Below are 16034 nucleotides of genomic sequence, written 5' to 3' on the forward strand. Positions count from 1 at the left end.
CTCTGCTCAGACGGCGGCCTCGAACGACTCATCTCCATCCTCAGATCAACCGGAGCCCGGATGAGAGAACAGCGCAGACTCAGCCAACCACACCCACAACAACCACAGCCACAGCCAGCAATCCCCATACGCTCATCCCCCTTCCGACCATTCCTCACCACCACCACCACCACCACCACCACCACCACCACCACCCCATCAGCCATCAGCCAGCCCACCCACCTCACCCTCCAGCCACCCACCACTAATCACCAAACACCCACTCCCGCACCCCCGGCCAACCAGATCGCTCTCACCAAGGACCAGAAACAACTCCTATGGACCTGGTCCCTCTCCTTCCAGTGTGTCGTCAACATCGGCGTCAGAGGAACCGAATCCATCCGGTCAGTCTACCCACCTACCCTCTACATTATATCATCCCAAACTCACCCACCCCCTTCTCTCTCTCTCCTACACACAGCACTCGGGTCGTCGAGGCTGGCGTCGTCCCGGTGATCATCAGCGTCCTCGGCGGCTATCTGCATGAGATGGAGCGGCTCCGACAGCAGTCCGAGAACCACGAACGAGCCCGTAAGAAGGCTGTCCTCGATGCTGCTTCATCAACTGCCTATTCCCGCTACCCCGTCCCCAACTCCCAAAGCTCTTACGCCCCAAACGCTGATCTCCCCCGACCCCCCCGCCCCGTCCTCTCCTCTCGCACCCTGCTCCAACCCATCCGAAACCCCGTCTCGCAACTCCCCAACCCAGACATCCCCCCCAGAATCATCACCACCACCACCACTCTGCCCCCCGCCACCCTTCCGCTCCCCCCCTCACCCTCCTCACCAGTCCAGCAGCAGCAGCAGCAGCAGCAGCCAACAGCTCCTCCTCCTCAACAACAACAACAGCAACCAGCCGTCAGCCGGAATCCAATCATCATCAACTCAACCACTACTGATCTTGTCCTCCGAACCGGCAGCATCTCTCCCTCCTCAGTCTCCTCCTCTTCATCTCTCGAGACCTCTCGTCTCCACCTCAACCAGCAAGCCATCCTGCGCAACGACGGCTCTACCTCTTCCACCACCCTCGACCACGATCTCATCGATGTCGATCCCGAAGAGAACCATGCCCACTCGAACTCGGAGCCCCGCTCTACGACAGTGGCTGTTGAGATGGACGACCAATCGGCGGCGGACGAGAGCGAAGCTGATGTGGTCATGGAACTCGTGGGCGATGACGAAGCTGGGCCGAGCAACGGGCGGCAGCGCTCACGCCGCGGGACCATCAAGGCCAGCCAAGCTAACGCCCACAAGGTCGTTCATATCACCCCGCTCGCTCCACCTCGTCCAACCCTCACCGAGCTCGACCACGAAAACCTGCCCTTGAATCCTCAATCCCAGCAGCCTAGCCCCATGGAGGGTCTTGAAACTGATGTGAACAACGGAAACGAGAACGATCCCGAACGCGGCAACTCCCCGGCGGCCATCCTCTACGCCAACCACCAGACGCCCCGCGCTTCGTCTGCCCGTCTCCCTCACTCTGGCGCTGGTCGCTCTCAAGCTCAGCATCCCTCGGCTGGTGCCGAAGATGTGGCGGCTGGCGGCGGTCCGGTCTCTGAAGACGTTCTGATGACCGGCTCGTCCGAAAGCGCCACCCTGACCTCCAACTCTGCCTCCGAGACCGACTATTCACCCCCTCTGGACCCCAGCCTAGGCGCTCCTCAAGCAACACATACCCCCGCTGATGCTGGCCAGCTCTCTCGGGTCCTCTCAGAGAACGAAGGCACCGCACGTGCCTTCACCCCTCGTCGCCAAGCAGTCCCTCCTCCACCCGCACCGGCTCCGGCCACCAACGTCGTCGCTCCAGCCGGTCCCGCCAATGCTAACACGGCTCGCCCGGCGCCCCCAAGCGCAGGATCGACCAGTCTCAGCGCACCAGTCACTCTAGCCTTCCGAGACGAGGACGTGCTACTCGCGCTCCAACTCCTGGCGTACCTGTCCAAGTATGCCCACGTGCGCGCATACTTCCACGAGCCTGCAAACCGGTCGACCCTCGAGCTCACCTACGGCTCCATCCATGACGCCACCCGCGCACTGGCCAAGTTCAGCGGCCGGTTCAAGAGCGAACGCTACGAGCGCGAACGCGGCAAGGAGTTTGCTGCCGCTGCCGACGCCCAGGGCTCCTCCTCCAGCCGGCGCCCCGCCTCCGCGCAAGGCCAGCACTCTGCACCCGATGCTCATTCGCTCGGCTCGTCTATTGATCTCTCGGCCCGGCTCTCCTCACAGTCCCACCACCATCACCCCCATCGCTCGTACTCTTCGTCGATGGTGCGGGCGCGGATGCAAGTAGAAGAAGCGCTGGAGGACGGCCGTCATGGCCAGGATCCATCTGCCAGCCGCGCGCCATCCAGCGACCCCGGCGCCGACGGCTTGCGCCCCGCTCTACTGCTCGGTGGGGTCACCCTCTTCAGCACCTCGCCCATGGTCAACTCGGTCCCTCAGATACTGCGTCAGCCTAGCTTCGTGCTCGGCCAGGCCGGCGCGGGCAACCTCGTGCCCGGCGTGGCCCCCGTCCACGGCTCCCATCACCAGCACTACGCATCCTCCTCCTCCCAGCCCGGGCCGACCGGGCACCACAGCCACGACCCAGATCCCACGCGGATGATATACAACGCCGCGCGTGCCCAACTGGCCCACCCTCCGTCCAGCTCGTCAACCTCCTCGTCCTCATCGACGACGATCAACCCACTAGCCTCGAACGTGTTCTCCTACGTCGAGCGCTTCACCCACCAACGCCTTCCACACGACGTCCACTCCCCCTCCATCCCCAGCGAGATCCAGTACTGGGCCGGCGTGATCATGCGCAACGCCTGTCGTAAAGACGAAACTCGCGGCGGGATCCGCCAGTGCGCTAATATGCAGTGCGGGCGCTGGGAACAGGTCCCTCGCGAGTTCGCCAAGTGTCGCCGATGTCGCAAGGCCAAGTATTGCTCCAAGAACTGTCAGAGTCGCGCCTGGCAACATGGCCATCGGTTCTGGTTAGTCCGACGACGCTTCTGTTCCTGATTTTCCAGAATGCTGAGTTTCTCTCTTTTCTTTTCGCAGGTGTAGCACCCGAGCGGAGGGCGAGAGCAGCAGCAGCGCTGCTGCTGCTGCTGCTGGAACAACGGCGACGACGACGACGACGGGGATGGGCGAGGGTGTAGATGGGGAGGCCGTGCCGACAGACGAGGCGAGTCGGCCGGCCGGCGGGCCTGACCGGGCGAGTCGTGCGCTGGTGGATGCGGCGATCGAGCGGCTGCGTCGGACCGGGGGGGACGGGCAGGCCGGCGGAGGCGGCGGAGGGCGGCGGGAGCGGGGGGACATCTCCGAGGCCGCGTCGAACATCGCCACCCCGCCCGACCGCGACCTCCGCGTCGAGAACCCCGCCGCGCTCACCCCCCACCATCCCCACCATCTCCAGCACCACCAGCAACAGATCCAGCAGCCCGACGGCCTCCTCATCCCCCACACCGCCTTGCCTATCCTCCAGCCCGTCGTCAACCCCCAGCTCGTCGTCGTCCCCGCCGACCAGCTCGTCGACGAACGCCACCAGATCAGACTCATGGTCCAGAACCAACCCGACCAGACTATCCTCCACCCCTAATCCTTCCCCTACTCCCCCCCCCCCCCCCCTCCGTCTTTCTTATCAGTGCCCGTATAAAAATACATACGTCTCCCTCGTTCCGCTGGCCTTCTTCTGCTCTCGGTCCTCCCACAACCGCCCGTTCTTCTCCAACAACCCAACCGCTGCCCCCGTCGCCGCGTCTTTCTGTCCTCCGCGCGCATCTCGCTTCGCGCCCTTTCCGCGCCTCCGCGCTCCCTGCTCCTCGCGCTCCCGGCTTCCCCCGCCCTCTTGTTGTATAGCTCCTCTCTTCTTTGCCCTCCACACACACATATATATACATATATGCATCGCTCTTCCGCGCCCCCGATTCTCTCCTTCGTCCCCATTTCTGTCCCTTGTACGCGACCACCCCTCTTCTTGCCCTCCGCCTCCTACATTGATCGTTGTCTTTGTCTTCGTGGCTCCCCACCAAGACCCCCACCCAGTAGAAAAAAGCATCCTTCGTTTCCCTCTTTCCTTCTCTCTCTCTCTTGCGTCACTGACGTCTCGCTTACAGTGTGTGTCTCGATTTCTGCGTGTGTGTGTGTCTGATTTTGTTGTGTGTGTTGCATATATAATCCGATCTTGTTGTTTTGTTGTGCCTCCCCGGCTGCCCGGTCCGTGTCAGTGTCAGTGTGTGTATAGACGATGGGGATTGCCTCGGTGCGTGTCTGGGAGACCAGCAGTGTCTCGGAATCCACACTGGGGGCGGCCTTCAGCGTCACTTCTCTAGCTCTTGGCTAAGCCTCTCGCACGGAGGGTCCGTCCCCGCGGGACGCTCTCCGTAGGAGAGGCTTGTGAGCTATATCCTAATCTTCGCGGTAGCTGTTTGGGTTCTCAGGTGGATCAATAACAAAAAATCAGCCATTGATGTCGTCAAAAAATTGGCTTCCTACAGATTGTAGGACGGATGATCGTGCACATTGGGCACGCCTCATGAGCCCACCAACAGATGAAGCTGATTTCATAGAATTGTTTGAAGAAAAATGAAATAATGAAAAGCCATGAGACCAGCACCATTTGAAAGAGGATATTCAGTTCTATCATGTTCCTCTGGGGCAAGAGGAAAGGTGCAGTGATGTGGACATCAGAGGAAATCGAGAAAAGCTCCCAGCCAAATGGGTCAAACTCATTGAGAGCTCTCAATGACCGGTATAGCCAGTCATTGAGAGATCTCAGCTCTTGATGAATGGTACCGTACAGCCAATCATTGAGATAGCTCTCAATAGTCATCAAGAGAGCTCTCAATAGTTATTGATAGCGCTCTCTTGATGCCCGGTATAGCCAGTCATTGAGAGAGCTCTTGATGTGCATTTTTGCCCGTGCTGCGGCGAGCAGACATTCTACGCTGCTCACCTATATAAACCAGCACACTGGGGCAAGTGCAAAGTGCCACCACCAAAGGAGGAGCTTGGGACTATCTCCACATCTTGGCCTGAGAGATTCCAGTCTTCCAATGAGCCTTGGCTGGTGATTGTTTGCCTTTCCCTTTTTCGCCCTGTTACCAAAGGGGCCCATGCATGCTCTTTGGACTCTGAGACTTGTTTCACCCTTGTCTAGATTTTTGAAATATTGAAACAACTTGCAATGTGACCTTGCAGCAATGGAACACAGCAAATCTTCCCAGGCTCATTTTTGAAGGCCGCACAATGAAAAAAGTGCTGCTGTCTGACAAGGAAATGTTTTCTACCCTCCAGGATGAAACTGAGAGGATCAAGATGAAACTGAGAGGATCAACAAATTTCTGTGGTTTGTGGCTGCTTTGCACAAGTCACCTGTGGATGAATCCATAGAATCCAACCATCAAATGCTTGATTTGTTATGGCATGTCTTTCAAAAATACACCAAGCCGGGTCAGCCCAAGGGCCATCAGAGGTGCTCCAATGGCCACAAATATGCGCTTACAGTTGCAATACATCCATACATATGGGTTTAAGCCATAAATATGGCTTTAACTGTTGAAATTTCACAGTCTTTTCTCTCCTTTTTCCTCCACCTGTCACACATTCCCTCCTTCCAGTTGAATATTCATTGTCACACCTTCTGTCCCACAACCTGGCCCCCCGTTGTAAACAGCTTATAGTTCATCCACTGCTGTGATAGAATAAAAATCATCAGTTCTCTGCGCGCTGTTCCCTGAGACCCAGTGAGTCTCCTGTAGTGAGAAGCTTTTTTTCCTTCTCACAGCTAGCAGTTTAGACCCTCTTTCTGGGTCTCTTGTTCTCTCTTCTTGCCCCCGAGCCTTTCTCCTCGGGCGCTCTTTCCTCCTCCCTCCGATTCGGAGGCCATACCTTCAACATTAACGTATTTAGTTAGGCTGATGTTTGTAATTTGGTGCCCAAAAAAAAGGCTGGTCAGAAATCTTAACCCTTGTAGACCTGAAATTTACATGCTCCCGAGAGCTCAAAAATGTCATTTACATTACATACTACTCACATGCAGAGCTGTAGATCAGGCCTGCATTTCAAAATTCTTGTTGCGGGCAAGGCTGTATGACAGGATGCCTTGTATAATGTAATGTGGTATCCAAAAATAAAATATAATATAAGGGGTGTGCGGCAGGCTTAATAGATTAGGAAGAGGCCTGCTAACTGTATAACTTCTTTGTTACATGCCCAACTAAATTTTACGCCCTTGAAAATCAGACAGCATTACAGAGCACCAGAGTCTGATGTCTGTTTTTATTTTTCAGGATATCACATGGGGTTCAAGATAGAAATTTACAAAAATCTCATTATCAACCACTTTTTCTAAAATCTAGTTTTTCCTGATTACTCAGACACACCTAATCATGTCGAGCCTGCTGAATTTTAGAAAGTTTATGAATGCAGGACTTGCAATTGGCCCTTGGTTTCGACTTTGATTGACCAGGGGTTGAGCGAGCCGAAAGGTTATGTTGTCAGTGCACACCCAAGATGCAACACTCTTGAGAAAGCCTTTCCAGCATAGATTCTAATTCTCTCCATGTCCCCAGAAAAGCTTTACTTCCCTTGGGGCGTTCCTCAGCTGCTTTGGGCACAGGCACGGAACTCAATGAAAGATCTAATGGATTGCGCGAGCAGACAAGTGAGGCTACATTCTAGTCGAAGTGCGTGAAAGATACTCAGGTTTGGGGTTTCTTGAATGGAGGTCGCTCGCCAAAAATGCTTGAGCCCACTCTCACGTTGTTGCTGCCCATTTTGATGGCGAGAGCAAAATCGGCACTCATGCCCATACTTAATCCGAGTTCCAGGCCGCCGAAACTTTCAGAAAGTTGATCCCTCAATTGAACTAATCGCGCGAAGTCTTTGTTGGTCCCCTGATCGGATTTTGATTGATCTATCGATCCTATCGTCATCAGTCCCGCTAGTCTTAACCATCGGCAATCTTCTTTGATAAACTTGGCAGTCGAATATAGGTCGGAGTTAAGAATGGGTTCACTGGATGTAGTGATAAAACCAGCCTTCGTTTCCTCTTCCGATGTGTTGACTTGTAGGTAGATCTCCAAAGGGTTGACTTGAGTTGAGGATGCTAGACCAGATCTGGCCTTTTCGAGCAATTGTGCCTTGTGAAGTGAGTCAACAGTTTCAACAGCAAATAGGTTGGGAATCGCTAAAAACCCGACACATGTACACATACGTATACAAATCAACTCAATTCAGCCCTAAGTTTCATGTAAGCCGCTCAGATGAGTTATCAACACAGAGGCAGAGAAACGGATAGACGATTCTTGTTAAAAAACCAAACTGAGCATGATCACTTACCGCCAAGAATTTTGCATTTGTTTGATTGCAAGGCCCCAATGAAATGCCATTTGATTCCCTGAGGAAGCTTTGGGTCGATAAGGAGAAAAACAGGAGAGATGTGCGAAGTCAGACGACTGTGCAGACGGCTGTACAGATTGCATCAGGGTGATTCAAGGACCCCGTTATTTAGAGAATTATCACTAACCGTTTTGACTTTCTCTTGTAATTCAGACACGTAATTTTCGCCATAGTGGAGATGGCCAGTGGTCTGATAGAGCGTGAGGATATCGGAAGATGGTTTCAATTTGGATACAGCCACTAATCTGACCTACTTTGATCGTAGTAAAACCAGTCAGCAAACATGTGTAAACCAATTAGATGATTGAAGTTTTATGTTGAAAACAAACTTCGCGACCCGATGCTACCTCCCCCACGTGATGCTTTATCCTGTTGAAGCAATTCAATAAATCTCGAGTGCGTTCGCTCTGATTATCCACTTTGTTTCCTGCTTGCGAGGTCATGTTGGTAGCTGAGCTGTACGTTCGATGGATCCTCGATGTTGATGCCGATGGAAATCGACTGAAAAACATGGAGTTCGGCTGGAAAGGTTCCCTCCCAGTTGTTCAGACCGCTGAACGGTGCACTGAAAGTGTGCATCCGGCGAGCTAGGGGCCCGGATCAAGGCTCGGATGTGTAGAAAGCCCGCATCAGGGCCGGATACCCGCCGGACTCGGAGCCACATCGAGCTTTCCGCCAACCACTGCAACCGGCATTGAGCCGCCTGTCCGACATCTTGTCAGATATGGCGGTCTAACAGCAGGTCAGACTCGTCTGTCCGAGCAGTTACAATTGACTGCTCCGACTCACAACCATGTCCGACAAAAGGTCGGACGGGCAGGCTCGGGGTCCCTCCGGACCGTCCTGTCCGAGCAGTTCGATTCAATCAGTGAAGTAGTATATGATGTTCATAGTCATAAATTAGACCAGTGATCAATCACCAAACCCGCCTTAATTTCTTCCTCTTCTGCCATGCCTGAAGGCCCGGACTAGAGTGGAGCGGATCATTGAGCGGTATGAGATTTCAACCGATACATATCTGTTCTCCTTATGAGGACACATGAGCATTATTTGGAACTGTGGATTGGTAAATATTTATGTAGTCTCTTTCCTGGAGTGGGAGATGCTCGGAATGATCCGTTTGAATAGTTCGAGGAATGATGGCTTGGACTTTGACTATACCACTTCTAGAATAAAATAACAGCTGTCTCCAGCTGGTTAGGCTACTCCCCTCAGGCCGTCACTTCTACCCCCTTCACCATCATCTTGATCTATCCACACTTGACCCAGGTGGTCATTGCATTGTGCATCGATTACCCTTTCTCCAGCACCAGCACCCTTTTCAAGAGCTCAAAAATCACGTCCTGCAATTGATCTAGTCACGACGGTCGAAAACAACTACGCCCCTTTTACATATTTATACTCAGATATATAGATAGAATGATCTCCAAAGTTTTCGTTGCCTACATTTTGATTGCGCTGGGCGCAGTCCCAACGCTAGCCAACGCCAGTCCTTCCGCCGATACTGAAGTTCCGGGAATCACTCACCCCACAAATGCCACGACTGCCCCGAATGCTGCGCGTCCGGCCACGTCGTCCACAAATTCTACGAGTGAGAACGCACCGGCGACTGCCGGACATTCCCCCGGACAAGTGACCAAAAATAATTCAACTTCCGCCGCCCCCGATCAATTGTTCCCCACTACAACTTGTTTCTCGAAACATAAATCTCATGGCGTCAAATCTCACCATTGCGACAAGTAAAGTCACTTCTTATTTCCGAAGTTGGTGCCTGAAGCCCTGTCGAAATATATTCTAACCCGGATGCTGTCATTGATAGGGCCCTGGACAAAATCGCATTTGCAGCAAACCAAACGCTTGATAAGTTTTCCGGCCTGATTTTCGCCAATTATAAGACGTGCAACGTGAGTATTACCTCTTCCCGGATCCATAATGCTTGAAAACCCGGTGATCCAATGTTCAATTTTTTCATACCCACAGGTTCATATCCACAAGCCTACAAATGCGACTCTGTGAGCTTCTGAGTTTCTTCTCTTCAGTCTGGTATGTCAGTAGATGTACACTACTGTAATACTCACCAAGACATCGATTGTCCTCCCAGGAAAAAGATCGAACTCAGCTTGATGATTCACAACCTCACCGCTGCTTGTCACTCCGTAGTCAGTGTTTATCTGGCCATTACACTTTTTCATTGCCAGGATTTAATGCTGACTTGCTCAACACAGGGAGGACTGCTTGCAAAATCTAAGTTCGACATGCAAATTGAACGTGGCACCAAAGAAAACGTCTACGAAGTCGACAAACCAATCTGCAAGAAAGAGAAATGTCCCTTGACTCAAAGCGATTGCTTGAGGTGAGAAATAACACATGGGGTTTTGGTCGTATGTCTGGAGATCTTGTACTGACTTATGGTCTACCAGCGCGTTCTACCAACTACCCACAAACGCCAACGGGGTCCTCATCACTGGAAAGGGAAAGAAACATTTCGCGCGAGTCACCAGTGGAAATTGCACAGTGAGTTTCTTTCCAAGCTCGCTATTCTATTCTCTCCCGTGAAAATTTCTTCAACTACTAAATCATTGCGCAAACACAACAGATTACCGCATCAACTACCGATCTGTCTGCTTTCACCATGTGAGATTGATTTTACTTGGTTTGAACTTGTTGTAACACTCTTTGACTGTGATTGACCTGTTATGTGTGATCCACTGCAGTCCCCGACAGTTTATCGTGCCTGCCATGAAGAAGCTCATCAACGAATGTGATGAACATGTATGTTGCTTGTTAGAGTATCCACTGTTCCGGACTCGAGACCATGCTGATTATTATGTAATACCGTTCTCTCCAGCCCGGCAAAATTTATCTCACTGGCGGTACGAAAGGCTACAACGGTGACATTTGGCTCTCAGCTCGTGCAGCCAACAAGGATCTCTGCAATTAGTCATTCCCCAACAAATTTCATTCTCGGCGTGTCACTTTCTTTCAAAGAGTTTGCCATGAGGAATATCACACAAATGTACAGTATGTACTCTTGGAAAACACTCTGATCAGTAGTTATTTTATCTATACTTCACTTCTTCAACACTATTTATTCATTTGTATCACATACTCTAGAGGAGATTAAAATTCAGGAATAAAGCCGTTTGTTGCACTACTTGAGCATCTTAAAGACTCTGTTTTTGGCGACATGTGAAACACATTGGTATTCCACTTGCTTCACCATACAGGAAGCGACTAATAGAGCCTGACAATGGGAATATGCATTTCGAGTGAAATGAACAATGAGAATGAATGAGAATATACAACAACAGAGGAAACACAAGCTCTATATATACATGCTATTATGTAGTATGTATGTAATAGAGAGAAAGCTGTCTAGTCAAGGAAACATGGGAAAGTCCCATGTCTACTGTAAGTCATGACATATGACTTACCCTGGACATGTAGAATGTAACATAATGGTACATTATGTATCATACTACAACACCCCCCCACTCGACGAGACCGCTCTGATAGCCGCCCGGACTTGGTATTGGTGGGTCATAGGCGGCAGGTTCTTCGTAAAAATGTTGGCAAACTGGTTTTTTGTGTTGACCCAGGAGAGAGTTACTTGTTTGCAAAAGAGAGCCTGATTTGTAATGTAGAACTCGCAATTGGTGTGACGAGTACGTTTGTTAGATGCCTTGTCCAAACTGATTTTCACAGCTGCTTGATTGTCACAGAGCAGGCAGCCTGTAGGTTCAGAACCGGTCATATCCGTAATTAGATGGCGGATCCAGAGCAACTGTTTCGTACCATGGCCCAGAGCCATATATTCGGCATGTGCAGTTGACAACGCTATGGTAGCTAGTTGACGTGCCACCCAGTGTATGGGACACCCGTGAAACAGAACCAGAATCCCGTAGTTAGAGCGGGAAAATTCTCCCCCCCAATTGGCGTCCGCGAAGCAAACAAGCCGTGGGCTAGAGGGATTTGGTTTGAGTAACAACTGCTGGTCTCTAGTTGCCGCTACATAATTCACAAGGTGCTGAAGACACTTCCAGTGTTTGGTACCGGGGCACTTGGAGAAACGAGATAGAAAACTCACACCAAAAGTGATATCTGGACGTGACCCAGCGGAGAGATAACTCAAGAAACCAAGAACGGAAAGATACTTAGATGGGTCTAGTCCCAGACCGTTGTTGCAGGATAACAGTAGATTTCCTACTGGGAGGGGTGTCTTGGCATGACTAGCACCGTCCCAGTGTAAAGAGAGTAGCTTAGACATAAGCTTAGGTTGACCAAGACTGAAACCAGATGAATCCCGAGCTACCTTGAGCCCAATGATGTTGGAGAGCAAAGATGTCCATTTAATGTTAGAATATCTGTCTCTCTGTCCGCTCACATCCCCCAGTAAAGTTTCCAGTGCCCAGTTCCCAGTAAAGTATTCTGTCTCCAGTCCCCAGTCCCCAGTCCCCAGTAAATTAACCAGTCCCCAGTAAAGTATCCAGTCCCCAGTAAAGTTTCCTGTCCCCAGTTCCAGTTCCTGTTACTAGCCTGTTACATGTTTAGTTTTTGTTGTTGTGTTGTGACATGCTGTTAGGCCCCCTCTGGATCTTGTGCAGGGGGCTCTCTAGTTGTGTGTTACGTGTCCGCTCCTCAGATGAGTAATGAAAATCATTGAGTCTGAGCCTTAAACAACCTGACACACCTGTGTCCCCCACCACCAGCTCCTCTTTCACCACCTCTTGTCTCCATCGCCTCAACACCTTGAGCTGAAATCTCAACAGATTTACAGTCTTGTCAAGTCTCCTCCCTTCGCTTCTGATTCTCGCTCCGCTCAACAATGGACAGTTCCGATAAGTTCCATCTCTCCGAGCTCACCAAGGACAACTACGTCGACTGGGTCTTGAAAATGAAATCGGTCCTCAAAGCCAAAGAACTTTACCAGCTCGTTATTGGTAAAGAACCTTCCAAGGTCCGTGGCGAAGATGGAAAGATCATCGAATACGATCAGTCCAAACGGTTGGATCTGGCGCATGCTACAATCATCACTCGGGTCCATTCCTCCGTCTCCGGTCGTGTAAAGAAGAACAGTGGCTATAACTGTCCCAAGAAGCTGTGGACCAATATACTTGAATTCGGTGCTTCGAAGAAGCAAGCGAACAAGTTTAAGGCCTGGTATCGGCTGGTGCACCTTCCCCTACAAGTCGATAACGTTCAGCAGTTCATCTCAGCATTCTGGGACGGCATCGCAGTATTGGAATCCCTCGATGCTTCAATCGACGAGGAATCCCTCGGTCACATCATCTTGATGAAGATCCCCAACAAGCTTGCTCATGTCCGTAACGCTATCATCGCTTTGGGTACTTTGTTGTCCATGGAAGTCACATACGAGACCGTCCTCGAAATGCTCGACAGCCAGATCAGTGCTGACTCCGCTCCTGTGCAATCCAAACCTTGAGTTAATGTTCCCTCCGACTCAGACGAGGCCTCAGCGCTCCTCACTGAAAAGTGTCCCCAAGGTCGTCACCTTCCTTCAGCCCCTCATCAAGCAGAAGATTGCTTTTCTCTCCATCCAGGCAAGCTCGCAGATTATCGGAAATATTTGAAAGCAAAGCTAGAAGCCGAAGCCCACCTTGCAATGCTAGCACCGCCGGCGCCAACCATGTTCTCTGTCGAAGTTGTGGAACCCAACGCCTCAACAACTGAATCTACGGACAATCTCGCTGCTTCTTTTGACAAGCTCCCCTCCCATGTTGCCTTCAATGACAACGATGATCATCAATCTGAAGTCAGCAAACTCTAACCTCTCCAATCTCTCAACTTCTAGCTCATTCCCCGGTTCCCCGACTGTTTGCGCGGGGGTGTGTTAGAATATCTGTCTCTCTGTCCGCTCACATCCCCCAGTAAAGTTTCCAGTGCCCAGTTCCCAGTAAAGTATTCTGTCTCCAGTCCCCAGTCCCCAGTCCCCAGTAAATTAACCAGTCCCCAGTAAAGTATCCAGTCCCCAGTCCCCAGTCCCCAGTAAATTAACCAGTCCCCAGTAAAGTATCCAGTCCCCAGTCCCCAGTCCCCAGTAAATTAACCAGTCCCCAGTAAAGTATCCAGTCCCCAGTAAAGTTTCCTGTCCCCAGTTCCTGTCCCCAGTTCCAGTTCCTGTTACTAGCCTGTTACATGTTTAGTTTTTGTTGTTGTGTTAGGACATGCTGTTAGGCCCCCTCTGGATCTTGTGCAGGGGGCTCTCTAGTTGTGTGTTACGTGTCCGCTCCTCAGATGAGTAATGAAAATCATCGAGTCTGAGCCTTAAACAACCTGACACACCTGTGTCCCCCACCACCAGCTCCTCTTTCACCACCCCTCGTCTCCATCGCCTCAACACCTTGAGCTGAAATCTCAACATTTAATTTCCAAGCTGTCCGACAGAGCCAACTCCAGGTCCCGTAGGATCTGAGGAGAGGACCCAGTGACAATCCCATTGTCCACGTGTATCCATATAACGGAAGGGCCGCCACGTTTGCAAAGGACATAGACGCTGTTATCAAACTGTGAACTTTCATAACCGAGTCCGCCAAGAGTTGACGACAGGTGCTGCCACCAACAGTGCGCCGCCTGGCGTGTACCATAAAGAGCTTTGTGTAGTAGACAGGCGTGCCCAGTGGCAACTTCGAGACCCTCAGGAGGGGCGACCCAAACTTTTTCATCTATAGGAGAGTTAAGGTAGGCGGCCACAAAATCAAATGTATGAACCGGCCAACCATTCATGGCCGCAATCAACAATACAAGGCGCATGGAGACAAAAGTAGCCATAGGTGCGAATGTGCCGTTGAAGTGTTCTCCTTCTACCTGTGTGAAACCCTTCGCCACGTACCAAGCTTTGAATTGGAGTACGACGCCAGTTGCTGAAAGTTTTCTGGCAAATACCCATTTAGCACGTAGTATCTTAGTACCCTTTGGAACCGGTTTGATTGACCAAACCCCTAGTCAATGAAGATTGGCCAGCTCTTCCTGGATGGCAGCAAGCCATTTCATGCTATCTACATCCTTTGCTGCCTGCTTAAAGGTAGTGGGGACCAATGTGTCGAGGATTTCTGGCGTGGAGTTACAGATGAAATCAACCATTTTGTCTTGTGATTGAACAAGTTCCTTGTCTTCAAAACTTCCCAGTTGCAGAACTAGGGTATCTGCAAAAGAGAAACTTGGGGACGACGAGATAGAGCTTGGAAAATCGGGAATTGTAGCAATCGCCAAATGGCAATACAATCCAAGATCCGGAACCCAAAAGCCCCAGCCTTTTGAATCAGGGAGGTAAAAGACGGCATAGCCGCGTAATGCACGGTCGTCTAGTTTTTTGTTGTTTCTCGGCAGGTACGTGGACACAAGCTAAAGAACCAAACGGCCGGAGGCGATCAACGTTTGGTTTGAGACCAAAAAATCGCTTGAAAGGGGTCATCTCACCACTGGCTGCGTTAGGAATACGGTTGAGCGTATAACAGGCATACAAAAGCCAAACCCCAGAATTCTTTAGGGAGCATGCTGTCCAGTAGAATGGTGCAACCCATGTCTTGGAAAGTACGATCGAACCGTTTGATGGTGCCATTTTGGTAGTGATGGTACGCAACAGATCTTTCAGTGGTGATCCCCTTTGCTGCCAAGAAGTCGCCCAGAATCTTGCTGTTAAACTCCCCGCCATTATCAGAACGCAGAATTTTCAAACAATGACCCGTACGGCGTTCAAGACGTAAGATGGTGTCTTGAAGTACACCACACGCCTTGCTCTTGTTGACCAAAACCTCCACTTCAGTGTAACCGGAACCAATATCACGTATAGTTATAACATATAAGCCGCCGCCGAGCGCCGGGAGCTCGAAACACTGCCAGCATATTTGGCTGGGTTGAGGTTATCCCAGTTAAAATGGGATGCACTCAACCAATTTAAACTTGGTTGATCTCAACTGATGGAATATAAATCCAAGGTACCCCCCTTGGTTTCATATTTCATTGGCTGGGATCAACCTGTTTTAAGTTGGTTGAGTGCATCCCAGTTAAACTGGGATGAATTCATCCCAGCCAAATATACTGGCAGTGAAAGGCCCAACTAAATCCACGTTCCACGCGTCCATAGGCTGGAAATCGCGACAATCAGAAGTCAAAGTGTTCCGGTTCACACTTTTTGAGATCATGCAGGAGGAGCATTGAATATCCCCTTGGGGAAGTGTCTTCGGGAGGCCCAAGGCCACACCAAGCGCCATCATCCGTCGGATAGTCCTGAGACTCGCATGTCCAAAATGTCGATGGACATGCAGGAGTAAAGATTCATCTGCAGTCAAATGCGGCATCTCAAAAGGTCGAGACATTGCAACGGGAACAGAGTATTCAAAAGGAACAGTATCTTTCTTCACGGTCACAACAGATGCATCAACAGGCGGTACGATTGGCAAAGCAGGGAGGATGGGGACAAAGGGTGGGCAATGATCGTACCAAGCTGAGGATGGAGACCGTCCGGATTGTGGGGAGTGGATCGCTGCCGTTGCTGGATTGCTTTGGTGATCCGATCCAGCCGGCCCGCTGCCTCACCCCTTGTTGCGGGCCCCCCGCGGGATCCCGGGGGGTTTTCCGTGCACGGAC

The 16034-nt window shown here is 51.2% G+C and overlaps 2 protein-coding genes across 2 annotated transcripts; one reads left to right on the plus strand and one right to left on the minus strand.

Annotated features, from left to right (window-relative positions):
- Nucleotides 1–6727: 6727 nt before the first annotated feature.
- PtA15_6A334 (uncharacterized protein) lies at nucleotides 6728–7939 on the minus strand (the record flags this gene model as incomplete). The annotated part of the gene is made up of 4 exons (XM_053170028.1): nucleotides 6728–7215; nucleotides 7368–7434; nucleotides 7555–7677; nucleotides 7757–7939. The coding sequence occupies 4 exons, from the start codon at nucleotides 7937–7939 to the stop codon at nucleotides 6728–6730; spliced, it is 861 nt and encodes a 286-aa protein (XP_053021260.1).
- Nucleotides 7940–8846: 907 nt separating this feature from the next.
- PtA15_6A335 (uncharacterized protein) lies at nucleotides 8847–10368 on the plus strand (the record flags this gene model as incomplete). The annotated part of the gene is made up of 9 exons (XM_053170029.1): nucleotides 8847–9166; nucleotides 9247–9331; nucleotides 9408–9439; nucleotides 9529–9586; nucleotides 9653–9780; nucleotides 9848–9941; nucleotides 10024–10061; nucleotides 10142–10199; nucleotides 10276–10368. The coding sequence occupies 9 exons, from the start codon at nucleotides 8847–8849 to the stop codon at nucleotides 10366–10368; spliced, it is 906 nt and encodes a 301-aa protein (XP_053021261.1).
- Nucleotides 10369–16034: the final 5666 nt, after the last annotated feature.

This window comes from Puccinia triticina, chromosome 6A (assembly GCF_026914185.1).
Source record: "Puccinia triticina chromosome 6A, complete sequence".
NCBI classification, from domain to species: domain Eukaryota; kingdom Fungi; phylum Basidiomycota; class Pucciniomycetes; order Pucciniales; family Pucciniaceae; genus Puccinia; species Puccinia triticina.